The sequence below is a fragment of the Lemur catta genome, chromosome 10 (assembly GCF_020740605.2).
Source record: "Lemur catta isolate mLemCat1 chromosome 10, mLemCat1.pri, whole genome shotgun sequence".
Taxonomy (NCBI): Eukaryota; Metazoa; Chordata; class Mammalia; order Primates; family Lemuridae; genus Lemur; species Lemur catta.
The window spans coordinates 8,353,666-8,381,552 of NC_059137.1; the positions used below are offsets into that span (position 1 = coordinate 8,353,666).

A 27,887-nucleotide genomic window follows, 5' to 3' on the forward strand; every position below is an offset into this window, starting at 1 on the left:
AAAATGCATCAGATGGGATTTCTTCTCAGAAGGACCCCAGTTGTGGGAGACCATGGATGATGGGTGGATGGATGGCGAGATGGACAAATGGCCAGACAAAGGGATATATATATATATACATATATATACATATACATAGGCAGTACCACCCATGAGGTCCTTATCCTCAGCCAGCCCCAGGATAAGGAGGATTCACCAATATTTGCACAATTTTAACAAATTTTATTGTCTAGGAGAGGTTCATCCAATAATTTAACTGTTACAAAAGTGTCTCAAAGTTTCATGAAGTAATGCAGGTTAAGGGGCATGTTTTTCTGGAGATAGCATGTGGCAAAAGGGTATGCTGGAAGCTTTGGTTTAGAACCTCATTCATGCTTGACCTCTCACATACATTAACAGCCTGAGCCCCTGAGCCTGATGATGCAACAAGAATTAGTCATCTACCAGTGTTGAGTTGACTCACATGGTACCTCAATGAAACACAGACGGTACTTGGGCCAAGAAACGCTGGGAAGTGACTAGCCTTTCCTGTTTATGTTTCACTGCTGTAACAACAGTTCTGTGTGAAACATGGATGCCCAAGACTACAACGATAGCACTGCAAAGAACGGTGGAGAGACGGGCAAAGCACAGGGCACATGTAGAATTAAAAGAAGGGCCAGGCATGTGAAACCCCTATGTTTTACGAGAAAAAAATAGTTATGGATATTCCAGAGCTGAAAAGAAAGCTTACTGCTATAATAAAATATATTCTCGTTACTGAGAACATATTTCACTTTTCAAAGAGAAAACAAGGAAGGAGAAACCAAGAATCAATAATTTGCTTTTTGCATTAAGCAGGAGTGTTACAGAAATGTTTTCTCAATGTAATTATCTGTGGTTGCCTCCAGGACACTCCTGGGTTTCCACAGAATCATTTTTTCCAAGGAATTGCTTGAAATTATGTTCAGATTCAAATGTCTACTAGCCAGTTGTGGAAGAAAGTTTTTTCTGAATACCAAATGGTATGCCCATAAACCCTATATTTTAATATATGCACAGTTTTATGCCACACAACCTCAAGTGTGATAGTTTACATGTATAACTTAATAGATTCTTGAATGCCAAAAAACTACACATATTTATGCCACAATTACGACACCTAGCAGAGCTCACTCTGGATCTCCAGCACAGCGTACAGCAGCAACTCTGAGCCAACAATTCAAGTCAACAGAGTTCTGTGAAGCCCTACTGTGTGCAGGCTCTAGGCACTGGGAGTCCAGACCTTCTCGATATGGAGGTAACCAAAGGAGGAGGCAGAATCCTCCAGAAATCACTACCTTAGAAGGCAGCTGGTGAGCGTGGCAACAGAGTAAGTTCAACCAAGTGAACCAGGGTATGGGAGAGGTAATGATAGAAACATTTATAGGTATGTGTATATACATGGTTAGTATACACCACACATTTCCTTGTTCTGCCAGCTGAGAGGCCCTAGAAACAATGATAACCCAGGAGCAGCAAGCTGTTTGGTGCTAATCTTGGTTTCTAATACTATTACCTAATAAAAGGAACTATCTAATAAAATATTCCTTGGAAAAATGACTGACTTTAGGACTAGGACAAGAAATCATAAGATGAGCCTGTAGTGCCAGAAAGTAAGTGTGCGCTCAAACTAACAAGCCAGAATAATGCGGGGAGTATGTCAAAGGGACGTAAGAGCCAACTGAGAGGCCGGGTGTGGTGGCTCACGCCTGTAATCCTAGCACTCTGGGAGGTCAAAGTGGGTGGACTGTTTGAGCTCAGGAGTTCGAGACCAGTCTGAGCAAGAGTGAGACCTCGTCTCTACTAAAATAGAAAGAAATTATATGGACAACTAAAAATATATGCAGAAAAAATTAGCTGGGCATGGTGGTGCATGCCTGTAGTCCCACTACTCGGGAGGCTGAGGCAGAAGAATTGCTTGAGCCCAGGAGTTTGAGGTTGCTGTGAGCTAGGCTGACATCACGGCACTCTAGCCTGGGCAACAGAGTGAGACTCTGTCTCAAAGAAAAAAAAGAGCCAACTGAGAGAGCTCTCAGTATTGGATTATAACCCAAAGTATGAAATAAGTATCCATGAGTCCATACTGATATAAATGATTGAATACATAAATGGTGGAGAATAGACAAATCTCCCATGCAGAGAAATTCCAAATAATTTATGTAGATATACCTCAAAAAGGTAGAACATAACTCTCCACTTTTTAAATGTGGGCTGAGTATAGTGAGTAACTTTCTTCCAAAGTTTGAGGTGGTATTATAATTTGTGTGACCAATTTTTTCTATTCTTTTTCATTTATAAAAAGTGTTTCAGTGAATCCTTGTACATGTGTTTCTATATTCCTATATTTTTATAATATAAATATTCTAGGGAGATTATACCTTAAACATCTTGAAAGATATATTTAAGTTGTCCTTTAAAATGTTCCTATTAATTACTAATTCCCCAAACAGTATGTAAGAGTGCCAATTTCTCCATACTCTTGGTGTAATATATGACTCATAAAATGTATTTTCTTTAATATACAAAGAGATTTTACCAGATAATAATAAGAGGACCAATGTCCCAATAGAAATATGGGTGAAGGACCTGAGCAGGAAATTCAGAAGACAAATGATACAAAGGGCCTGTAAGCATTTGGAACAGAAAATGTTGACTGAATAGTCATTGCTTGTGTATAAGAAAGCAATAGACTTTTGTATATTAACCTTGTGTCTTACAACCTTTCTATACTTGCTTATTAGTTCCTGGAGTATTTTTTTTTTTATTTCTTTGGGATTTCCTATATAGATAGTCATGTCATCTGTGAATAAAGACATTTTTATTTCTTCCTTTCTAATCTGCACATATTTTATTTTATTTTATTTACACTAGCAGGACTTCAGTACAATGTTGAATACAACTAGTCAGAGAGTACATCCTTCCCTTGTTCCCAGTCTTAGGGGTAGAGGTGTCCAGTGTCTCACCATCAAGTATGACGTTGTAGATGTTCTTTATCAATTGAAGAAGTTCTCTTGTATTCCTAATTTTCTGAGGCTTTTTTTTTATTATGAATGAATGTTGGACTTTGTCAAATGCTTTTTCAAGTCAATTGACATAATGAAATGCTTTTCCTTTTTTAGGCTGTTAATACAGTGGATTATATTAATTGATTTTCAACTGTTGAAACAATCTTACATACCTAGAATATATCCCACATGGTTCTAGTGCTAATAAGCTTTTAATACACATAAGCTATTATTATCACTATTACTGCTTTAGTGGTATAGCTAGCACTGGAGTTCAGCCACTGAGGCCTAAGATATCCCTGGGAAATGCCACACCAGCACTATAGAAGAACAAAGCAGAATAGTTATGAACACAAAGAACTTTATTCAGTTAATCAAACACAAATAAAAACAATCGAAGAATTAAAAATAGAAAAATAACAAGGAAAATCCAGGTATAAGAAGAATACTGTCTTCTCTTATGAGAAATCTACTTTTGCCACAAAGTTCTCAGGAGCCCATTCATAGATTTCTTAGAAACCAAGAGTTGGGAGGGATCTTAGAGGTCCTACCTTCTCCCTGCCCCACCACTGAATGCTGTTGTACAGTAACTTTGATGAAGCCCTTGTCTGGTCTCTGCCTGAGCCTCCATGGCTGTGGAACTACCTTGTATTAGGGGAAAGCCAACTGTCTGCCCCACTTCTATTCCTGGCCCCCGCACTTACTGATCAGGCCCCATAGGTTGTATCTAATCCATCTTTCCCATCAAGAACCCCTCAATTACTTGAAAATGTCGACGACCTCCTCCCTGAGTCTTCTCACTTCTAGATCCTTCTCTTGATCCTTGTATGGCATGCTTTCTTTCTCCTCACCCTCCTGGCCACTCTAACACTTTCATGCCACCCTGTGTGACATACCCCCCAATCCCCAATGTGAGGTACCCAGGACCAGACATAACCGTCTAAGAGTGCTTCTGGATAAAGCAGAGGAAAGCAGGACTACCACATACCTATTAGAATGCCTAAAACACAAAAAAGCTGACAGTGTCAACTGTTGGCAAGGATCTGAAGCAACATGAACACTCACTCGTTGCCAATGGGAATGCCAAATGAGACAGACACAATCCAGCAACTGCACTCCTAGGTGTTTACCCAGCCGCTTTGAGAACTTCTGTCCACACACACACAGACAAACACACAGCACACACACCACACAATGTTTATGGTAGTTTTATTCACAGTTGCCAAAAACTGAAAGTAACCAAGACATCCTTCAGTAGGTGAATGGATAAACAAACTATGGTAAATCCATGCAATGAAATAGTACTCATAAAGAGAGAGAGACAGAGAGATAGGGAGAGAGAGGGAGAAAGAATGAGCTATCAAGTCATATAAAGACATGGCTGAATCTTAAATGTATATTGCTAAGTGGAAGAAGCCAGTCTGCAAAGAACATATAGGCATGATTCCATTAATGAGATGGTAAACAGATCAGGATCTGGACTGCTGTCCTCCTTTCCACACCAAATCCTTCCTCCTTGGGCGACTTTGTCATCGCTGTGAACAAAGGTCCCGTGACCACTTGAACTCCAGCAGCTGTTACCCCTTCCTCCTCAGTCACTTCCTCCTTCACGATTACCCAGGACTGTTCCACACCAGAAGCCTAAGTTCTGGTCTTGGGCCAACACCTTTACACATAGTTCTTACTTTGTCCTTGACCCCCCACCATGCCGGACCTTCCCTCTCATCATACCCTGGGGTCCCTGGCAGCCCTTTTCCTCTTAAGAAGACTAATCCCCTATCACTTGTCACTTTGGCCCCTTCTTTGTCAGTACCTTAAGTTTCCTTAACCCTTTGTCCTTCCAAAATATCTGCTTTGCCAACCCCTGGCATGGATGGATCCAGCCATTTGCCCTCCTATGGGCTTCCTCTCAGGCTGCAAAGTGCAACTAGAGAAAACCATCAACCCACATGCGCTGGGGCCACTTTAAAAGTCATAATCTCTTGTCATCTGGGCCACTATCACTGCCCAAGAGTCCTTCTCTATTTCAATAAGCAGCTTTCTCTCCTTTACTATAAAGTAGCTTTTTTCAAGCTTTCCCCAAACCCATCAATCTTCTCACCCCACTGCTTCCCCCTGTGACTCCCATTTTGCTGAGAAGAGAAGCTACAACCCTCCTTGCATAGCACCTGTGAGCGGGCCTATGCGTGCACCTTTCCCTTCTGCTGACTCACCTCACACTGGAGAGGCCTTGGCTTTTCCCACCTTCTCTGAGACTTTTCTTCAGTAAGTATTCCCTCTTTCTTCATTTTCTTTTTTTCTTTTTTTTTTTTTGAGACAGGGTCTTGCTCTGTCACCTGGGCTAGAGTGCAGTGGTGTCATCATAGATCCCTGCAGCCTCCAACTCCTGGGCTCAACCAAGCCTCCTGCCTCGGCCTCCTGAGTAGCTGGGACTACAGGCACATACTACCACGTCAGGCTAATTGCTTTTTTTTGTAGAGATGGGGTCTCACTATTGCTAGGAACTCCTGGGCTGAAGCAGTCTTCCTGACTTGGCCTCCCAAAGTGCTAGGATTACAGGTGTGAGCTACCACACCAGTCTCTCTCTTCATCTTTAACTTTTCCTGATCTACTGATTCCTTCCATTTAAAATTGAACATCCACAAGGCTCTGCCCATTTAAAAGAAGGAACCTAGATTCACCTCCCTGGCCCTCTTTGACCCCTCCAGCCACTCCCTTCTCCATCTTTCTCCTTTGGAGCCATGTCTGTAAGAATCACTCACACCTGCTCTCTCCATGGCCTCACATCTCCTACCACCTAGCCTGTTCCTGCTGCAGTCACCAGCAAGCCTTGCTGCTACATTCAAAGGACTCTTTTCAGCCCCATCTTGGCTGACCCATTCTGTAGCACTCCCTCATTCCTGAACCACTCAGGTCCAGACACTGCCCTTTCTGTGTGCTCCTCCCACTTCCAGACTGCTCTTTCTCTTATCCCCCTGGACTTTGTTACATAAGCCATTAAGCTCTCATTGTGCTTAAGTGAGTTTGAGTTGAGTTGACTGGGGTTTCCAGTCATTAGGAATTACATACATGAGTCCATGAGAAAAGTTAGAAACATGTGGCCCCTGTCCAATTTCAGTTAATATATTAGGGTCCTGAGACCTAGAGAGAGGAAGGGACTTGCAAAGGGCCTTTAAAGCAGGTTAGCAGCAGAGTCTGAACTAGAACCAAGTTTCTCCTGAGTCCCCCTTCCTCTTTTCCAAAATTTTTAGCATCTTCGAAACACAATCCTGACCCTAAAGCCTGCAATTAGACCCAAACCTCTTAGTCTGGCCTTAACCTTCCTTAGCTCATAGATCCCACTACTCTACACCTTTTTTTAAGCTAACATGAATTGTTTATTATGTGTCAGGTACTGAGATAAACTTTTTACGTTCTCATTTAGTCTTCAAAAACCACTTGAAATGATTCTTCCTGTTTTATATATGAGGAGGGTGAGGCTCAGAGGCTACAAGTCAGCCCAAGATCAAACAGCTAAACCTTGTAGAGCTAAGACTCAAACCCAGGCCTGTTTGTTTCTCTGAGACCACAGCTTCTGAGCCTGTTGTCCACAGACCTCTAAAGTGCCCATGCACAAATTTCAGGAGGACGGTCCCAAAATTAAATGTAAATTTATATATCTGTGTATTTTTCTGGGAGCACATTCATATATGATATTGTCAGATTATCAAAACAACCCGTGACCCCAAAAAGATTGAGAACTTCTGTGCTGTATAGTGAATTGTATGGGGTCGAGAAACAGGCCTGGCACATAACAGATCTTTAGTGAACTTGGCTGAGCTCTGCCACCTCAGCCACTCTATGAACAAATCCTAAGGGACTCAGACCCCACAGAGAAGCAGACCAGCCCCATGGGCTGACCAGGACACTACCCACCGGGTTCCTGGTTCGACCACAGGGAACCGCAAATGCCCTGGCAACCTACTTCTAATCAACTGATCTTCACACTTCCGTTTTCTTCCCCCAAAACATTTAGGTGCTTACTACGTGCCAGACACCATGCTAAAGCTCTTCATATATCATTTCATTTAATCTTCATAATCTTCATAACAATTGTACAAGGCGAGTACTGTTATTCCTCTCAGTTACAGATAAGGAAACTGAGGCTCAGAGAGGTCATTGCTTTCTTTTATCTGGAGTTTGATGAGGAGTCTTGTTCTCACATATGAAAGTTCTGCCAGGAAAGGACACCACTAAGTTCATCTCAAAGAAAGCAGCCTCAATGGCTGACCAGGCCTGGCCTCTGGCCAGTTTTTAAACCAGAGCTACCAGGGCTACGTCCAGGAGCCACTGGCTCTCAGAATGGCTGATAGGCCAGCAGGAAGACCATTTCCCAGAGTATTTTGTTTGAAAAAATGCAACTTCACTTCTGGCTCATTTCACCACTTATTCTGAGCTGGACACGATGCAATTGTTCACAGAACAAGCTACACTGCCTTTGCCAAGCTGACCTGGCATCCACATGCAAGGCTGATTACATCAGAGCCCCCAGCAGCCCCTCCTCCGGGAGCTCTGTGGCTGCTCGGAGGTGGGGACTGAGTTGGCTCCCAGTCAAATAGTTTTGTTAAGGAAACCATGAATCCCCTGATAGTTTGTGCATACTTTTTTTTTTAAAAGACTAAGCTCAGCTAAAAAGGAAAAGATGTTCACAAGAAAGAAAAAAGAAGCAAAACGCTCTGGAACTTTTCTTTTCAAAACAAAGCGTGTGCCACCCCTACTTCAGATGCATCTAGGCCTTTCTTGGCTCCTATTGTATCTCCTCAAGCAACAGTAAACTCCAACCTCGATATTCACCCTACAAACTGGTGCCTCTCTGAGAATCCAGCTGTGCCCGAGGCCGGAGAAGCCTGGGGAGGCTGAGCAACAGTGATGCACAGGCCAGGCATTTCCGAGAGGGAAGCTCAGCTGGAAAGAAGGCCCAGAGGGAACCCAGGCTCCATCACCCAGAGGGCCAGTCACGCACACTCTGCAACCTCTAGGCCACTGTCCTCATTTAAAACCAGAAAAACAAGAATGAAGAGGAAAAACTGCCAACAGCACCATTTAGGGTTTTGGTTTATCCAAAGGGTGTCTTGCAGGGTGCTTTCTACTGAAGATCGTGTTCTGGCTGGTCTGACTGAGAACTAAGAAGCCCCACCCACCTCATTTGGTCTAAGTCTTCAATCATGATTCCAATAAATGGGGACTTGGATCTTCATAGCTGGGGCAAAGGTTCTGGCTGAGCCAAGTCAGTTTGAAGTAGCACGGGGGCAGTGGCTAGGCCATCAGGGCATTCAAAGAAATTCAATTTGAGAAGTATTTCCTGAGTACCTCATTCATTCATTCCACATATATTGACTGAGGGTCTATTATATGTCTGACACTGGGCAAGGTGGTGGGGGACACAGTGATGAACAAGACAGACATGGTACCTGACCTCAGGGAGCTCACAGAGTGGCAAGGAAGGTGGAGACTAAAAAATTCACAAAATGAGGACAGGTAAACAAAAGATCACACAGAGAAGCAGAGAGTACAGTGTAGGAATGTATGGCAGGAGGCCTCATACAACTGGGGATTCAGGGAGGGCTCCCGAGGAGGTCACATTCAGGCTGAGGTCTGACTGGGAGTTGAACAGGGAGGAAGAATTCTGGGCTGAGAGGACAGCACATACGGGAGCCTGATAGGACAGGAAGAAGGTACATTAGGCAAGGGAAAGGAAGCCAGGATGACCAGAGCCTGAAGAGGGAGGAGGAGGAATAGAAATGAGGCTGGAGGGGTGGAGAGAAGCTAGATCCACCATGCAGGACCTTGCAGAGCACCTTAAGGTGCTTGAACCTTAGCATCAGTGGAATTGGAAGCCCCTGAAGTGATTTAAGCACAGGAAAAGTGTGTTCAGTTCCACCTGCCTTGTGAAAATGGACTATAATGGCACAAAAGTGGATAAAAATGGAGGATTTAGGAAGAGGGGCTGGCCCTGCAGATGCCTGGGACTGAGCCCTGGTGGGGCTTCCAGCCTATAGGGGACAGCACACTGCTATCTGGACAGGCACATGCAAGGGGTGTTGCTCACCTGGTTAAACCTCCGGGTAAAGGCCACGACGTTGGGGGCGAGACTGTGTTTCTCCTTCTTACTCCATCCACAGCTGGCTAGTTCCTAGGAAGCACAGAGTCAATTTCAACAGTGATTCTAGTCAGGATGCAAAATACACGGGGGCATCTAGTTGGAATGTGGGTGTGGAGGTGGGGAAGGGTGAAGTCTTGGCTATTCATTTCTTCATCAGGTAGGAGGGGAGGGCTGGGCCTGCAGGTAAAGGTGCAGTCTGGGGCCGCCAGAGGACAGGATAAGAAGTGGGATACTTTCCCCCACAACTCTGGCCACATTTCTGGGGATTTCCGTGCCAAAATATTCTTAACCCCACCACTGCCACTCTGCCAGCTTCTCTAAGCCCAGAAGTCCTTTCCTACAAGGCAAATCATCTGAGAGAGGGCAGAAATGTTTTATTCAGCAGGACTCATCCCCCCATAGTTGTGACTCCGCGGCTCCAGCCTAACATAAAATTAAAATCTAGCTGAAAAATCTCAGATTTCATTGGCCACATGATATCCTCCATTCCAGGAGTCAAGCAAAGTTTCAGTCCAAGCACACTGCAAGCAGAGAAGTTTCTGGGATTACATTGGGTTCCTTCCTGAAGTTGGCCCCACCCACCTCTCATATAACAAAAGGGGGCAGAGGAAGGGTTCCCTTTAATATCTTGTTCAAGGGCCTTGTCTCTTCTTTTCCAGTAGGTTTAGGTAATTTGATTCTGCCTGTAAGTGAGGCTGGTTCTTATCCCAGGGATGAAAGCTGGACCAATAGGAGCAATCTAATGGTGTTACTTGGTGGTACATACAAGGACCAAGGAAAAGCCATTATCCGAGTGCTCAGTGTTCTGAGCTTATGTCTTGAGAAGCCCTTACAAAGAATAGAGGCAATGCAGTAGACTCTAAAGTACTCCACCCCTAAGTTAAAGGACCCCCTTTTAATTCATGTCAGCCCTCAGTATTATTAACTTTTTTTTTTTTGCCATGTGCCTGGAACTTTCATAAAGTCTTTAGTGAGAGTCAGCTGCCCACCAGCTGAAACAGGCGTGGATCTGGGGTATGCTGGGCAGTCAGGGAGGGCAGTGGAATGGCCAAAGACAAAACCTGCCAGCGGGCAGTTATGTCCGAAGTGCCTGTCAAATGTACGTCAGGACTCAGCTATAGGCCACAAACAGGAGCTGGAGGAAAGTCTGGCTAAACGTAATGGGCAGCTCTGGTCACAAGATGAGTGCCCTGGACTAGGAATGCATGGGAACCAACCAGGAGCCAAGAAACACCTCTCCCTAATCACCCCACTTCTGTGAATGGCAGCACTGTCCTGGCAGTCATCTCCACAAGAGAACACAACCAAACTTGAGCAGGCCACACCCTTCACACCTTCACCATTTAGACCACAGGCAATAGCAATGACAACGATATGCAGTAATGCAACCATTTGACAAGAATCCCCTACATGGCAGGCGCTGGACAGGATGCTTCACGTGTGTCATCTCACGTAATTTTCCCCACATCCATTTTTAGCAAAGAGGAAAAGGGCTCAGGGCTCACGCTCTTGAACAAATACTAACTCTACTTCTTTTCTTTTATTCTGTTCTCTTTTCTTTTCTTTTTTTGAGGTAGAGTCTCCCTCTGTTGCCCAGGGTAGAGTACAATGGCATCATCATAGCTCACCGCAACCTCCAACTCCTGGGCTCAAGCAATCCTCCTGCCTCAGCCTCCCGAGTAGCTGGGACTACAGGCATGTGCCATCACACTTGGCTAATTTTTTCTATTTTTGGTAAAGATGAGGTCTCGCTCTTGCTCTGGCTGATCTCAAGTGATCTTCCTACCTCGGTCTCCCAGAGTGCTAGGGACCACTTCTTTTCAAAAGCAGACAGAAATCTCTTTGAGATGCAGACTTTACCTGTTTACTATGATTCTCCTTGTTCTGAGTGTGTATATTTGCGTTTGGTTTCAACTGTGTGTTTGACCTACCTCAGTTACATTTACTACCCTTTCAAACACATACAGGAATCACTCTGCAAATATTATCGCCCTTTTAAAGTTTGTGATGACAATGGCCTCTCTCCCCATTGAATCCCAAATCCAGTCCTGGAAAAGTATGGGTTATAATCTAATATAAAACCTAATTCATAAAACTGATGTTCAAGGACTGAGGCATGGTTGTTGCCCAATTTCAGGCTATTTTGCTCCCTTTGTATCTTTCCTAAATTTTTTGATCAACTGTAGGTGTGTGTGTGTGTGTGTGTGTGTATTTAATTCAGAGTCTACGGTCCTATTTCCACATTGTAATAACTTAGGAAGACACCTGGAAAGGGAGCAGTGGGGACCCCACAGTCAGAAAGACCTGGGTTGGACCCCAGCTGTCTGTCTACACACGGCTGCATAATGCTTATCTTCTCAGAACTTCCATTTTCTCAACTTAAAATGAGTATAATACTATATCTGTGAAGCTCATTATAACAATTAAATGAAATTAAAACACACAAAGCGCCTAGCACATGATGGCTCCTTGATAAAGGTTATCTGCCTTCCTCTTTCCAGGGACACACTGCTATTGAGCAACAAAGGCAGTATTCACACTCAGCTCTAACTCCAAACACCTTCTTTTTCCCACACCACACTCTGATTGCTGCCTTGAATTATTAACAAAATTCATTATTATTTCTCTTCATTTTGTTGATGTCATGCAGGCAGGAAACAAAGCAGGTACTTAACACATCTGCCCTGAATTTACTTGGTTTGAACATTTCCCAGACCCTGATTCAAAAACTGTATGTGTAGTTCTTGGGTTTTGACAATTCTGTGAATGAACGAAGTGTGAATGTTCCTCAGCGTGGAAACCTCCCAAATTCAGGGCAGAGAGATTTATCAAGATGTGAGAGGAAATGAGACCATTCTATCTGCACTAAAACAAGTAACTGGACCCAGCCTCTTTGGTGCTGTTCCTCTTCTGTGTTTGGCCTTATAGGATTACAAGAGATTCCATCTGTGTGAAGTGAGTTTAGGAAAATGTGAAGTAACAGAACAAAACTCTTCCAGTCACTAATGCTTTAAAAAAGTCCATGCTATGGAACTGATTTGAGTGTAATTAAGTTAAAATTGACCAGAGGAGACAAGGCTGGTTCTAGAAGGAGACAAAGGTTTGGGCTGAGGCCAGGAAGGCCCTGGTAGCTCTGCATCCTTGGTGTGCCACTGAGCTGCCTGTGGGCTGCCACTCACCCCTCCCTCCAAGGGCACTGGGGCCCTCATCTCGCCCGGGCCGTCCTTGGCTGACTTCTCAGCTGAGGTCACCTGGATCTGAGAGGGGACTGAGCCTGTACAGTCCCTTGCCAGCTTCTTCTGGGACCTCTCATCTGTCACGTGGATGTTCCCAGGTTCATCAACGAAAAACAAGCTGTGAGAAGAAAATTTCCTGCCACCAAACTTACAAATTTCCCTGCATCCTCTCCCTCCCTCTGGCTTTAATGGAAGAGGGGACGTTTCCTCTCCAGGGCCCACTCTCCTCCTGGCCTGATCCCATGTCCTGCCCTCTCAGAGGCCTGGCTCTGATGCCCTCTGTATCTTCAACCTCTTCCTCCCCAAGTTCTCCTTCCTGCTAGCACTTTAATGTGCATAAGCCTCTCCCATTAATAATACTGATGACGATGAAAAGACACTTCTCCTAGACCCCCATCTCCTCCAGCTTCTGCTCACTCCTGCTTCCCCCTCCTATCTGCCTTCCTGCCCCCTCCCTCCTGCAACTACCCTTCGCAGGCCCTCTTGGGCCCCGGCCATATCTGTCACCCACCGTCCTTGCCTTTGCACGTAGTGTTCTCCCAGTTGTCTTCCCTCCTCTTGGGCTCCTCATTCTCAGCCTTATTTTCCAGTTGCTTCCTTCTTTTCTGATACATCCCCGCAACCTCCCCCAAATCTGCCCAGGGTCTTCTGCATTCTTTGATGTCTATATTTCTCCCTGGAAGATCACGTTTTGACTGCATGTACACACCTGCACCAGCCCATTTCCTGAGCTCCAGACCAGGATGTCCAGCTACCTCCTGGCCACGCCATCTTTGGCATCCCACAGGCACCTCAAAATCAGCAAGCCCAGAACCAAAAGGATGTCTGACCAGCTGCCTTAAATCAAACACGTAACAATATGAGGTTCATTTTAGACATTCACTCTGACAGTCAAAGGAGAATGTTTATCATAAAGACGCCATGGAAAAAATCCCTAACTGATACAAAAACAACTTTGTCCTAATGTCCACCCCCCACAAGCATTCCTGGGTGACAGCAAGTGTCAACGTTGGTTTCTGCTCACCCTGCAAATCTCCTCTGGGCCACACGGCCAGGAAGCCCCCTCCACCAGCTGCCAGCTTTGTGCTTAGAGTTTGGGAGTCAGATGCCTTGAGGTGGCCTGAGAAAGGCCTGACCCTGACTATGTCTGGAGTCCATGAGATGAGGCTCTAGAGGAAGAGACCTGGGGAGTGGTGACAAGTCCTCTCTGAAGACCCCACAACATCTAGGCCACCGGGTCACAGGAAGCTGGTGCCAACACATGGGCCTTTCACATGTGTGCTGAATTCTCACTGTAGTCTTCTCCAAATCACGTTCATCAAATATGTCCATGTGGAAAATGTATCACCTTAAGGAAAAGCCACTAAATCAGACCTCAGGGACCACCACCAGGCTGGCACCAGCCAACAGTACCATGTCACCTCTGTGCTCAATGGCAACATTTTCTCCTTCCTCCTCCCTCCATGTTCTCCCCATTCCTCCTCCCCACCCTCTCCCTGGCAGGAAAAAGAAAAAGGAAAGAACTGCCAGATTTGCTTATGAACAATCTTCAGAAGAACTGGTGGGAAAATTACACGCTTAGCCAAAGGAGTTCTAAAACACCTCAGGGAGGAGGTGACCCCCCCAAGGCAATTGGGGAGATGGTGCCAGTTTTGGGGAGGGGAATGGGGTCTGACCTGGAGTAAGGCATTTCAGGGCCTAGACTCTGGTGGCAGGGGTTAAGAAGGGGCTCAGGAGACAGGAAAGGCCAATAATAGTGGCTGGAATATCCTTCAGGGACTTCCAGGCCTTGTCACCCACAAGGAAGTCACAGCAGCAAAGGTGCATGATGTCTACACCCTCCTGGGTGGAAGTGGGGTCCTGGGGCTGGAGGTAGGAGTGACAGAGCTCTCATGACAGCCTCCCTCCTGGGACCTGGCAGAGGGGCTGGCTCTGGTCTCAGGAGTGAGCTCTGGAGGGAACAAGGGTGGCAAAAAAAGAGGTCACAGACCGTAGTGGCTAAGGAGTCGGAAGGACCAGGGCTGACTCCCTGGCTCTGTAACCCTGGCTAAGTCACTTACACTCAGTGCCTGACTTTCTTCATCTGAAAAATGGCATTAATAGCAGCACCTAATAGGGTAGTTAAAAGGATTAAAATGAGCTGATATTTGTAAAGTGCTTAGAACAATGTCTGATGCATTTGTAAGCACTTTTACTGTGTTTGTTAAATAAATTAAATACTGCCCATGGGAAAAGGTAACATTGAGCAGAAGGGAGCAAGGGCTGAAAATCCAGGCCAGGAGAGCCCCTGAATGAGGGTCAGGGCCCAGCCAGAGGGAAGCAGCAGCAAGATTCACTGAGCACCTACTTTGTATCAGGAACTGTGCTAACACTTCACAGGCGTCATCTCACCTCATCCTCACAGAGCCCTCACAGTGGATACAATTGTTCTGACTTTCAATCTCTAGATTAAAAAAATATTCAAAAAGCAGGTGAATTAATTTGTGCAGACCACACAGGTGGTCGATGGTAGAAGTGATAGGAGCCCATCTTCACCAAAGCCAGGAGAGAGCTGCAGGCCTCAACCGAGGCCCTGGCAGGCTCCCGGCCTAGAGGAGAACTGGTGACATGAAGGAATAGACCAAAGCAGCAGTTGGGCAGGGACTTCTGAGAACCCCCTGCCTAAGTCAGGACCAGCCCAGGAATCAGACTGCCACAGCCAGAATGGGGCACAGTGCCTCTGGCAGCACAAGCAGGGCTTAAAAGACAAAAGGCATAGTAGGAGCCAGAGCTAAAATGCCCAGAAGCTACACAGGGAGCTCCCCCTAGGAGCACAGACTCAAGGATGTATTGAGCCAGTGTTTGCTGAGAGTTAAAACGGCCTGCTAGGCTCTGGGCTACCTAAGTGCTTTACATGTCATAACTTATTGACTCCACAAACACCACGATGAGACAGGTTCCAGAATAATCTCCATTTGATGGATGAGGCTCTGAGGCTCAGAGAGATTGTCACTTGTCTAAGGTTAGCCAGTTAGTGTGGGAACTGGGATTCAAATCCTGGTCTGATTCCAGAGCCCAAGCTCTGGATGGTGACAGAAAAGATAGAACTCAGAACAATCTGGGGCTGCTAAATAGGCTCAGGGAAGCGAAGAGGATTCTCAGTTCTTTTAGGCAACAAATGTGCCATAGTTTATGGATATACTGATTAAGAAGAATATTCATCTGGAGCCCTTGTCCACTGGCGCAGGCCGGGAGCACATCCAGTACCACTAGTTCTCCCCTGGGTAAAAGTGGCAGTTCTGGCAGATTCTAATAGTTATTAACAAAATATGAATGCTTTGATTTGTATGCATTTCACTGTAAACACAATTAAATATCTATTCTCCTATTAACCCTTAATGAGACCATTAATCAAATGTGTGAGAGTGCAGTGTAATTAGTCCATGACTAAAAACAGGTTTCAAAAGGGAGAAGCTGATTCTGTCATCTGTCCCTGTGACAAACCCCAAATCACCTAAAATTCTTGCTATACTGAATTCAAAACAGGTGACATGTTCAAACGACACCCACCACCCACATATGCCTAACATCACTCCCGACACCCCTCTGACAAAGCACAGAAGTAAAATATAAACTTAAACTAGCAAAGAGAATGGGAGTAGAGGGGCATTACCCTCAACTGAGGGATTTTCAATACATTTCTGGAAATCAGCATGATTTTTCACTAAGGAAACAAAAATCTCAAACTAGAATACGTCATGAGGGGGCTGCAGAGACAGTGGAGTCAGGCTGCCGGGGTAGCTTCGGACAGGCTCTAGGCTCATAGTCATCAGGAACAATGAACAGAAGACAAATGAAAATCAGTTCACAGGCCACGTCTCAGTTGGCACTCCTACCTGCTGCCTCTAAGCATCCACCCCCAGGCAAAAAATAGGGTGGGGGAATTAAAGGTTCCCATTCTGGTGCTCCCAGAATAAAGCTCCCCTCTTGCTGGCATTTGGAAGGTTGACCCTGCAGGCCAGTCCCCACCCTGTGATCCTGCAGTGCAGACACCCAAGTCAGCACCTTCAAGCATGACCATTCCCCAGACGGTGCGCAACGCACTCATCATGTAGGCATACATCCATCCTCTTCCCCCACCCCCCGCCTCAGTCGGATAACCAATTGCTATCACTCCCAAATGTGCATTTAGGTGATGATCAGGGAAACCAATTTTCTGGTGAGTACATGTGATGCTTGTTTTTCCATTCTTGAGATACTTCACTTAATATAATGGGTTCCAACTCTCTCCAAGAGAACCAAAGAGATGTCATATCACCGTTATTTCTTATAGCTGAATGATACTCCATGGTACACATATACCACAATTTACTAATCCATTTGTGAATTGATGGGCATTTGGGTTGTTTCCACATCTTTGCAATTGTGAATTGTGCTGCTATAAACATTCGGGTACAGGTGTCTTCGTCATAGAATGACTTTTATTCCTTTGGGTGGATGCCTAATAATGGGATTGCTGGGTCGAATGGTAGGTCTACTTGAATCTGTTTAAGGTATCTCCATAATGCTAGAAAAAACACTTTAAAGAGTTTACCTTTTGGGAGGGGACTGGGGTAAGGGATCAGGTTTTTCTTCATCAGCTCTTCTGTACTATTTGATTACTATGTACAGGATTACTTTGAAAAAAATTTTAGTAGATGACTTATTACACATTGCAAACCTTCTAAAATTAAAATTTAACAGTTGAGTAAATACTCCAAAACATACAAAATTTTTATAAAGTCATAACCTGCTTGTAATCTGTCAGTGTCAACATTTATAAATAACAGGCAGTTTTCACATGACCACTAGATGCTTCTGTACTTTTGATGGAGTAATCATGTGAAAATCGTGACCAGCTGGACCTCAGGGAACACACCTGTCCTGCAGAGAGAGCTGCTAAGGCTCGAATCAAGTGCACACAGGTCCCGTGGCAGCACAAAGGACAGCACAGCTAATGGCGGGGTGGGGAGTCAGAAAAGCTCGTGGGGGAGGGCCTGTACTGCCAGGAGCTGCCCTAAACCCTTCCTGGATCAAAACCAGCTGCAATGCAACATGGAATGAAAAGAAAGGGGAAGGAGGGAAAGGCAAAAGAAGAAAGGAGGCAAGGGAAGAGGAAGAATTATGGAAGGAAAAAAGGGAGGAGGAGGAATGGAGGGATCAGGGAAGTGGGGAAAGCAAGGTGGGAGGGCCAGTTAAGTGCCAGGACCCTGCTGGAGGGGTTCCAAAGCCAACAGACAAGGCCTTGAGGAGCTTGGTGTCTGCTCAGTGGAGGAGACAGACAGGAACGTAAATTACCATAACTCAAGGTGACAAAGGACAACTGTACTTTCCTGTTTCATTTCCCAAGGTTGAAGTCCTAAAAGACACTTCCTAGACCCACACCTTCTGAATGCCTGTCAGTGGGCTGAGGTGTCTTTAGCTCTTTTTTGGATGATGGTGATGATGATGATGTTGGAAGATAAAAATGATGAGAAGAAAGGATAAAGGAGGACGGAAGAAAAAAAGATAAGGAAAGGACAACAGCAATTGACAATTTATAAAGCACATCCATATTCATTTATTTCCCAAGTTAGTTTTAGGAAATTCAGCCATCAACCGAACATGCTCTTGCTTGCATGGAGCTTACCTCCTACAGGAGGGGGGAGCGAGCAAATTAGCAGTCAGTCAGATAACGATAAATCCTTTGGAAAAACATGAGTCAGGAAGAAGGAAGGGACCATGTGGAGGGGACATGTCAGGGGGCCTGAGAAACTGGCATGGGGTGGAGAGATGACAGAACACAGTCTGCAGGTAGCTGGGGGAGGAAGAGCACATGGAAAGACCCTGAGTCAGGAATGCCGTGGAACGTCTGAGAACAGCAAGGCAGCCGACCACTAGAGCTGGATGAGCCTGGGGAGAGTGGGCGGACAGGGGGTGAGAAAGGACAGGGTGGGAGTCAGGTCACAGCCCAGCTGTAAGGGGAGTTCAAGAGTGGAAGGTTTTTTCTTTAGTGGGATGTGAAGGCAAGGGAGGGATTGAGCAGAGGTAGCTCCCAAACCTCACATCAAGTGTTAGGTAGATTTTATTGATACCATGAGCAAGAGTGTGGCAGAGAGGGGCGAAATCCCTCCAGCACTCTTCTACTGTACTATAATCTAGTTTGGTAACTGCATGGGGCAGTCTCATTTTCTCATGTGACAGCAACTCACTTCAGTGATGTGAAATAAACACCTGCTAGAGGCTGTGTGCCTGGAGAAAGGGAGGAGGCAGGGAGAAATGAACACTAGGCCTCCCAAAGGCCTCAGAATGCCTGGGCAGGCAAACCACAAGAGGGAAAGGTTCACTGTGGACAACTGGTGCGCTCCGTGAAGCTGGCATGTGCCTGTACTCACTCCCCGAGTGAGCAGAAGCCAGCCATCCATCTTCCTCAGCTTTCAGTCACACCATTTCTATAGAATAGCAACTCATTTACAGCTACAGCCGCTACTGTTTCATCAAACTACCGTCTGCTTGGAAAACATGTAGCTTTCAGGTCATGAAGATGATGCAAATTTCCCAAAACATTCCCTTTCCAGCCCTAGTACTGTGGGGCTCTGCACAATTAGAACCAGCTGTCAACGCAGGGCAGCAGCCAACTGCAGCCTGCAAACAGTCTCCTGTCCGCGTGACAGAGAAAGGGCCCCAGCACGCAGATCGGGGAGAGCAGCCGCCAGCAGCTCCGCTGACAAGATTAACAAGCTGGATGCTCGGCCCACAGGGCCACATGTTCATTTTTACTCTTACTCTGGGGACTGAGTTCAATTCCCTTTCTCCATATTCTTGGGAAATGCTTTTTTCCAAATACATCATTCCTTCTTAGAGGGACAAGTGGTGTTAGGCCACCTGAGATTGAGCAATAACAGGTCTGTGACGTCCTTTAAAAATTAAAAATTTATTTAAAAGAAAAAAAAATTCAGATGTTTTCTTTTTAAAAAAGAATATACTCTTTTTTTGATTAGATACCTAGTACATGTTCATTATAGAAAACCTGGACAATCCAGAGAGGCCAATGAAGAAAATTTAAATCACCCTCACCTAACACCTAGAGAAAACTGAAGTTTACATGTTGGTCTATAACAACAATGACATTTACTGAGCACTCACTAAGTGCCAAGCACAATGTCAATCGTTTTACATACACTATCCACTGCTCACTGAATTCTCACAACAACCCTATGAGGTAGGAGCCATTACTGCCACAGTTTACAGATGAAGAAACAGACGCTTAGTTGGAGAAGTTAAGCAATTTGCTTGAACCCTCATATGTGCTCAATGTGAGAGCCAGGATTAAACCCAAGTCTGTTGGTCTCTGGAGCCTGGGCCTGCAGCCACAGGGCGCCTCCTCCTCCAGGACACTACTCCCACACTCACAGATGTGAGACACACACATGTGTACACATGTGCACACATTTACTCTCTCAATTGAGCTCATACTGTAGTTGTGGTTTTATAATCTGCTTTTCTCCTTAATACATTACGAACATTTTCTCACATCTGCCCCATCCCGCCTTTTCAGAATTCCTATGATACACACATGACATCTCCTAGAAACAATTCATCACATGAATTGTTTTTGTCTTCTTTTGTTTTTCCCTTGAGTTTTAGGGAAAATTTTAGCTTGTCTCTTAATTTATTACTTTGGTGTTCTGCAATATCAAATTTGCTGCTCACTTTTTCCATTGCTATTTAAATTTGGTAATCAGTTTCTCAGCACAATTCAATCTTCATCTTGATCTTCATATGCTGCAGGGTCATTCTGAACCTTGTTGGGAATACAAAATTAAATTTCTGGAAGCATCTGCTTCATAGAAAAGCAAAGACTCTGACTTAGTCTTTGTACTACCTTCTATTTTCGACCAACTGAAACTTTTCTATGTCTGAAGAGTATGCTAAAAACTATGTAAGAAACTGAAAAAGTTAACCCAAAGATTCCAGGGCCATATGATTTTACTAGTGAATTCTCACAGCCTTTTAAAGAACACATGACTCTTATGCTAAATAATTTATTCCAGAGCACAAAAAGTGATGGCAAGAATTCTCAAACCTAACAGGTTTATCTAAGAAATACAAGAGTCAGCTAATGTTAATATTTAAAGAAGCACATTGATAATTCAAAGAAGAAAAAAGTGATATGATCCTCTTAACAGACATTAAAATGGTAAATACCAAAATGTAACATTCATTTGAGATTTAAAAAAGAAAAAGGAACTTCTGAGAAGCTTAGTTAATATCTATCTCAAACCAACAACTATCATTATACAATTAAGAGAAACACTACAGGAATTAAAATTAAAATTAGAAACAAATGGTGCAGCCTTTCTCAACTGGGTTTCTCATGTGAACCACAGAGCACAGAAAATGATTGCAGTGACTGTTTCTTAACTTTCCTGAGAATGGTACATTCATTACATACAATGAACCTTCAGGCTTTAGGTTTAATTCTCTCATGGAACCCTGGTTGAGAAAGGCTTAGAAGCTATAACCCAGGGCTGTCCAATAGGAACATAATGCAAGTCACATATTTTAAATTTTATAATAGCCATTTTTTAAAAAGGAAAAAGAAACTGGTAAAATTAATTTTAACAATTTATTTTATTTAACTCAACATAGTCACATGCTGAAGAATGACATTTCTGTCAACAATGACCTCAGTGGTCCCATAAGATTATAATGCTACTGATAAAGTCTACCACCTAGTGACGTCATAGCTGTTGTAAGGTCCTAGTGCAACACATTACTCACGTTTGGTGATGCTAATGTAAACAAACCTACTGTGCTGCCTGTTATATAAAAGTATAACACAATTAAGTACAGTACATAATACTTGATAATGATAATAAACAACTATGTTACTGGTTTATGGATTTACTATATTTTTTATCATCGTTTTAGAGTATATTCCTTCTACTTATAAAAAAAAGTTAATGGGGAAACATCCTCAGGCAGGTCCTTCAGGAGGTATTCCAGAAAGAGGTGTTCTTATCATAGGAGGTGAGAGCTCCATGTATATTATTGCCCCTGAAGACCTTCCAGTGGAACAAGATGTGGAGGTGGAAGACAGTGATACTGATGATCTTGACCCTGTGTAGGCCTAGGCTAATGTATGTGTTTGTGTCTTAGTTTTTAACAAAAAAGTTTAAAAAGCAAAAAAAAAAAAAAAAAAAAAAAAAAATTAATAGAAAAAAGCTTATAAAAGGATAGAAAGAAAGAAAAGACCAGATGCAGTGGCTCAGGCCTGTAATCCTAGCACTCTAGGAGGCTGAAGCAGGAGGATCACTTGAGCTCAGGAGTTCCAAACCAGCCTAAGCAAGAGCGAAACCCCATCTCTACTAAAAATAGGAAAATTAGCCAGGCGTGGTGGCAGGGTAGTCCCAGCTACTCAGGAGGCTGAGGCAGGAGATGACTTGATCCCAGAAGTCTGAGGTTGCAGTGAGCTACAATGATGCCACCGCACTCTATATGTGGAGACAGAGTGAGACTCTGTCTCAAGAAAAAAAAATTTTTTTTTTGTACAGCTATATAACATGTTTGTGTTTTAAGCTAAATGTTATCACAGAAGAGTCAAACAGTTTTTTAAAAATTTAAAAGATTTTTGTTTTATTTTGTTTTTTTGAGACAAGGCTCTCGTTATATTGCCCAGGATGGTCTTGAACTCCTGGGCTCAAGAGATCCTCCTGTCTCAGCCTCCTGAGTAGCTGCCACCATGCCTGGCTAAAAATTTAAAAGTTTATAAAGTAAAAAAGTTACAGTAAGCTAAGGTTAACTTATTATAGAACAAACAAAATTTTTTATAAATTTAGTGTAGCCTAAGTGTCCAGTGTTTATAATGTCTACATAAGTGTATAGGAATATCCTAGACCTTCACACTCACTCACCACTCACTCACTGGCTCACTCAGTCCTGAAAGCTCCATTTATGGTAAGTGCTTTATACAAGTGTACCATTTTTTATCTTTTATATAGTAATTTTACTGTACCTTTTCTAGGTCTAGGTACACAAATACTTACCATTGTGTTACAACTGCCTACAGTATTCAGTACAGTAACATGCTGTACAGGTCTGTAGCCTAGGAGCAATAGGCCACACTAAATAACCGAACAGCCGAATAGCCAGGTGTGCAGGAGGCTATACCATCTAGGTTTGTGTAAGTACACTCTGATGTTCACACAAAGTCACCTAATGACACATTTCTCAGACAGTGTCCCTGTCCTTAAGCAACATATGACTGTTTATCCAAAATATTATCTTTTCAACATGTAATCAATATAAAATATGACAAATTGTTGAGGAGATATTTTCATTTTTTTGGTACTAAGTTTCAAAAATCTGCTCTGTTTTTTATTCTTATAGAACATATCAATTTGGACTAGCTACATTTCAAGGGCTCAATAGTCACATGCAGCCACCATATTGGACACTACAGTTCTAACCAATGTAGTAAGTCATGATGCTGAAATATAAGGTATACCTATCGAAAATGAGGGGTCAAGGCAGGAGAACCAAAGAGAAGCCAAGAAGCCCCAACAGGAAGGGCCAGGGTGAAGTGGGAGCCAGGAAAAGCAGCTAAAGACCAAGGAACAAGGCTGGCCAGGACATGGAGGAAGAAGGAACAGATGATGAAACTGCACATGATGGGCCTAGGCTCTTTGTAGCCCCACTGCATAAGGTCTGTCCCCGCCTCCACTCCCCCACTCCTGCAAAGCAAGGTAGGGCTTGTCATTAACGGGTTAGGAAGATCCAGCTGCAACTGTTAGGTGGGTGTGGGTTACAGAGAAAATGAAATAAATTCAAAAAAAGATCTAGAAGGACACATGCAGCTCACATTGGCAACTTCATGTGTTTATGGGGACTTGCTAAGTCAGGAGTCCTGAGTTCTAATCTCAGCTGTGCCCTAAACTCCCTCTGAGACTTTAGGTCAGTCTTTCCCACTGTGGGGGCTCAGTTTCCTGTCACTGGATGGTCTTTAAGATCCTTCCAGTTCTCCCATTCTGTGAGCCTAAGAGAAGCAAAGGTCAGATATCTGGCATTATATAAAAACACTATTAAGTAAGACTTGCCCCTGGAGCCTAAGCAACCACAGTTTTCCTTCTTCAAGTGTTCTGAGGCTATACAGAGAGGGTGAGTCTGAGAGAGTTGAGAAGGGGTAGGGTGCTTCTAGGCACTGCACTGTTATACAAGGATGAACTAGACAAGACAACCTGGGGAAGTAAGACACGGGAAACAGCAGGGTGGCTGAGGCAGGAGGCTGGGGCCAGATGAGAACGGATGAACAAAAAAATCACAAATGACCAGGGCAAAGTCAGGTTTCAGAGAAAGAGATGGGGAGACAGAGTGAAGAGAGAAGGGGTAAAGGAGGAGAAGAAAGGGAGGGCAGGGCACAGGGGAGGTGGAAGGAAAGAAAAGAGAGAGAGAACGAGAAAGGCATTCAAGGGCAGAAGGGTTCAATTCCAGGTGGGATCAGACACCTCCTTTGGAGGTGGAGGTGCGGTGGGCAAGAGGTGCACCCAGATGGAGCAGGGTGGGGAGGGAGGGATATGAAGGCCCAGCTGTGGATAGCGAGCTGTCCAGGCAGGAGAGGAACCTGGGAGAAGAGAGTAACAAAGGCGTAGCACAAACGAAGTATCCCACACGTTTTCCATGTTCCTAACAAAAGACAGTCTCTAAAGATTTGCAAGTTAGGAGCAGACACAACCAGCAGGTCAGATACCAAAGAGGCAGCATAGGCCACCTCACAACTGGGGCCCCCGAATCTCATCAGACAGGAAGAGAAAACAGTGGGAACACACTAAGATAACCCACCACCAGGCCCCTCGGCTGGCTCCTCTTCACTTTGAGAGGTGAGCAGGGTCCTGTTCCCAGGCTAGAGTAATAATAATAGCAGCAGATAAACAGCTTGCTTACTGAATGCCAGGTGCTAGGCAAAATACTTTTCTTATATTATGCCCCTTAATCATCTCACAATGGCACCCATGGGAAGGGCTGTTATTGCCCCTGTTATTCGTAAGTAAAATTGAAATTCTAAGAGAATTAACTTGCCCAAAGTCACACAACAAAGAAGTGACAAAGTGGAATTCAAATCCAGGTCTGCATGACTCCAAAGCCCAGGCTCTTAACCACTCTGCTATCAGCCTGGGCAGGCACTGTTACCAGGATTTTCCACCAGCGTTTCAAATAATATTGACTGAGTATCTACAAAGTGAGTGGCACTACAGGGCTTATAAAAGAAACAAAAGGACAGGGCAGGAAGAGAAACACAAGAAACTACTTCTTTTTATACATTTTATTTTAAGGTCTCATGCCAGGTATACTGCCTTCCGCCTGTAATTCCCAGCACTCTGGGAGGCCAAGGCTGGAGGATGGCTTGAGGCCAGGAGTTTGAGACCACCCTGGGCAATGTAACGAGACCCTGTCTGTATAAAAAAATTTAAAAATTAGCTGAGCTTGGTGGTATGTGCCTGTAGTCACAGCTACTTGGGAGGCTGAAGTGGGAGGATTGCTTGAACCCAAGAGTTCGAGGTTACAGTGAGCTATGATCAGGCCACTGTACTCTAGCCCAGGCAACAGAGCAAGATTCCATCTCTAAAAATAAATAAGCAAATAAGCAAGTAAATAAAGTCTCAAAAACAGACCATAAAGTAGATTTTACTATTCTATTTGACTGATGAGAAGACTGAAGCTCACAGAGATTAAGTAATTTACACAAGTTTATCTTGGTAGTAAGTGGCAGAAGCCTTATCTTTTAATACAAAAAGGTCCCAGAGGGAGAATGCGGTATGAGGTATGATAACCAGACAGGAGACCAGGGAGTGGACAGACTTCACTTAAAAAAGGCTGGTGGGGCAGAGAGGTCTGTAGAAAATGAAGTGCCTATAGGTTGCACAGGGGCTCAAGGAAGTCCCAGCCCCAAGGCTATCCCCTCCAAGCCCTCCCTGCAGTGCCAGGGCAGTACAGAGCAAGGCAAACTGCAGGAGGGGCCGGACGGTAGGTCTCCATTCATCAAGACCAGTAGTTTCATTCAACACTTCACACCCAAAGAGTCTTCTCCCCCAGCCCAGTAACTTGCTTTTTGATCACAAGCAGCTTGAAGCCCCTAGACAGAGCAGGGTTTCTGGAAACAATACAATTATAGCAATGGCTACACAGTGGAACATTTTACACAGTACTGGGCTTTTCTGACATTCGCACTGTTGATGATGACTACAGATGGCTGGTGTGCAAGCAGACCAGGAGGAATGGCTGTTTCAGAAAAGCTGTTTCCTTTCCTTAAAGGCTGAAACAAAAAACCAACCTTTCAAGCCCCGCATCTATGCATAGGGATGCTTATGTAAAAGTGCGAGGAGACCTTTCAGACATTGGAGCCAAAAGCTTTCAGTGGTGTGAAACTCCTTTTTAAGGCTGGGAGTGAGAAAGTGGCTTTGATCCCAACCTCAGGCTGGCTGCTCTGCTCGCCTTCTCAGCTCCTCAACTGTCTCCAGGCCCCCTTTAATCAGTGACACTATGCAAGGCTTGGGGACAGAGCGGTGGCCAGGCAATGCTTGGGCTCCAGTGTAGAAGACTGGCATCAATCACAAACATGTTACTAAGCACAGAGGTCAAGTTCAGAGTGCAATCAGAGAGTACAGTGGGGGCTGGCTTAGCCGAAGGGGAGACCAGCATGCCAGGCAGAGAGCAGCACACGCACAGGCCTCGGGGCAGGTACAGGACCTGTGAGGGGCCACAACAGGTGAAGAGAGTGAGGGGGGAGGGCCAGAGGGCTGGGAGCGAAGAACAAACCAGCTCCCACCTGGCCTACACTCCCATCTTAGGGATTTGGGATTGATCCTAAAAGCACTGAGGAAACCACTGGAAATGGTGAAGAGGCTCAGTGATGTACATGGACAGAGATTGAAAACCACAGGGTGGGCAAAAGAGTAGGATGGGGCAGACGTGGGTGTGGAAATGCCTGTTGGGAGATAAGTGCCCAAGGTGAGCGTAGCACTGGGGACAGAGAGGTGGAAGGAGGGAGAGAGGAGTCATCAATGACACGTGCCAGGAGGAAAGGGTGGCTGAGAAATGGGCTGCTCTCTGTAAAGGGGGCAGGCTCAGGGAGAGGCAGTACAAATTCTGCTGCACAGGGAAGTTTCTGGGCATAACATTTTGAAGGGCTTTCACACTTCCAAAAAGTGTATCTATAATGCAGAAGAGGAAGAAACACTAAAACAAAAACAAACAAGCACTCACAACTCATTTTATGAGTAGGTTTTATCCAAGAACCTCATATTTTCCACTGAAGGAAAAGCAAGTCTAAAAAACTTTCAATGTGTACACTCATGAGAAAGAAACAATCTCCAGCCATAAATTAAAACTTTGCTTTAAATTCTTACTTCCCAAGAGAGTCAGGGCCTCAGGGCCCTCCTGCAGTTGGGCCCTGCCTGTCCGCCTGTCTAGTCGGAAGGTAAACAAAACAGGCTATTTGCAATGACAAGCAAACACTAATGAATTTTGGAGCACGTCTGGTGCTTGCATTTATGGATCATAAAATCATCTGGCTTCTTCTCGCCCCGTGCTGACATGCCAGTGAGGCCACCCCAGGTATTTACAGGCAGGCACGGCTGCCAGGACCACTCTGTGAGAGTGAAGCTGGGGGACAGGAGGAACTGCCTGTTTACCTTCCCATTACATACAAACCAATGTTTATGCTCTTTCAGCCTAAATCTTGGCATGCAAAATACTATTATCATATAAAAAGGTATTTATTTTTTAAATGTCTTGGAGTGGGAAGGAGAGTCAAGCTAACTGTCTCAATTGAATACAGGTACAAACTTAGTCAAAAGTTACCAAAATGGCTTTTTAAATACCAGCCAGATATAAACAAATGATTTAAAATGCAATTTGGGGGACATATTATTTTTCTAATAAACTCTATTGAATTCTAAGAGTCCTGAGGAGGGGTACATCCATACAAAATGGGCCCTTGGTCTAGGGGCACCATATGCAACCCCAGCCACCAGGGCAGACCCCTCACTCCCCAGCTATGGCAGAGCCCCTGTCCTGGACCATCCCACCATGACCACCTAGGAAGAGGGGACCACAGTGGCAGAGGGACTTCTTCCACCCCTGCGGAGGTCTGGGGTAGCCTCCACAAAACCCAGATGGCCCAGACTGGCCATTGGCTGTCTAGGACCCTCCAGAGGCTGACTTTCATCCCATACGGAGCCAGCACATCAGAGACGACAGGAAGTTAACAAAAATACAGAATGAGTTCCCACATAAGGGGATCCTTCTTAATCCCAAATAGCTATGTGAAGCTTAGTTTCTAACGGCCAAGCGTTCCCACACCTGCCCCAAGCCATGTAAAACTAAAGGCTGCCTGAACATGGATGATATCACAGGAGCTGTCGCTCATTCCCTGATTCCTCTGCAGGCCCCCAGCCCACCAGCCTCTGTTCAGCAGCTGGCACGATG

The 27,887-nt window shown here is 44.7% G+C and overlaps 1 protein-coding gene across 23 annotated transcripts in view; it reads right to left on the bottom strand.

Moving 5' to 3' along the window:
* Nucleotides 1-27,887, bottom strand: part of RALGPS1 (Ral GEF with PH domain and SH3 binding motif 1) — a 262,547-nt gene that overhangs the window by 158,072 nt on the left and 76,588 nt on the right. For 22 of the 23 annotated variants that reach the window (XM_045563418.1, XM_045563417.1, XM_045563406.1 and 19 more), the window contains one exon: nt 9,115-9,198. The exons of the other annotated variant lie outside the window; for it this stretch is intronic. In XM_045563418.1, the coding sequence (XP_045419374.1) occupies nt 9,115-9,198 (84 nt within the window). The remainder of the gene's footprint in view (nt 1-9,114; nt 9,199-27,887) is intronic. 23 annotated transcript variants of the gene reach the window in all.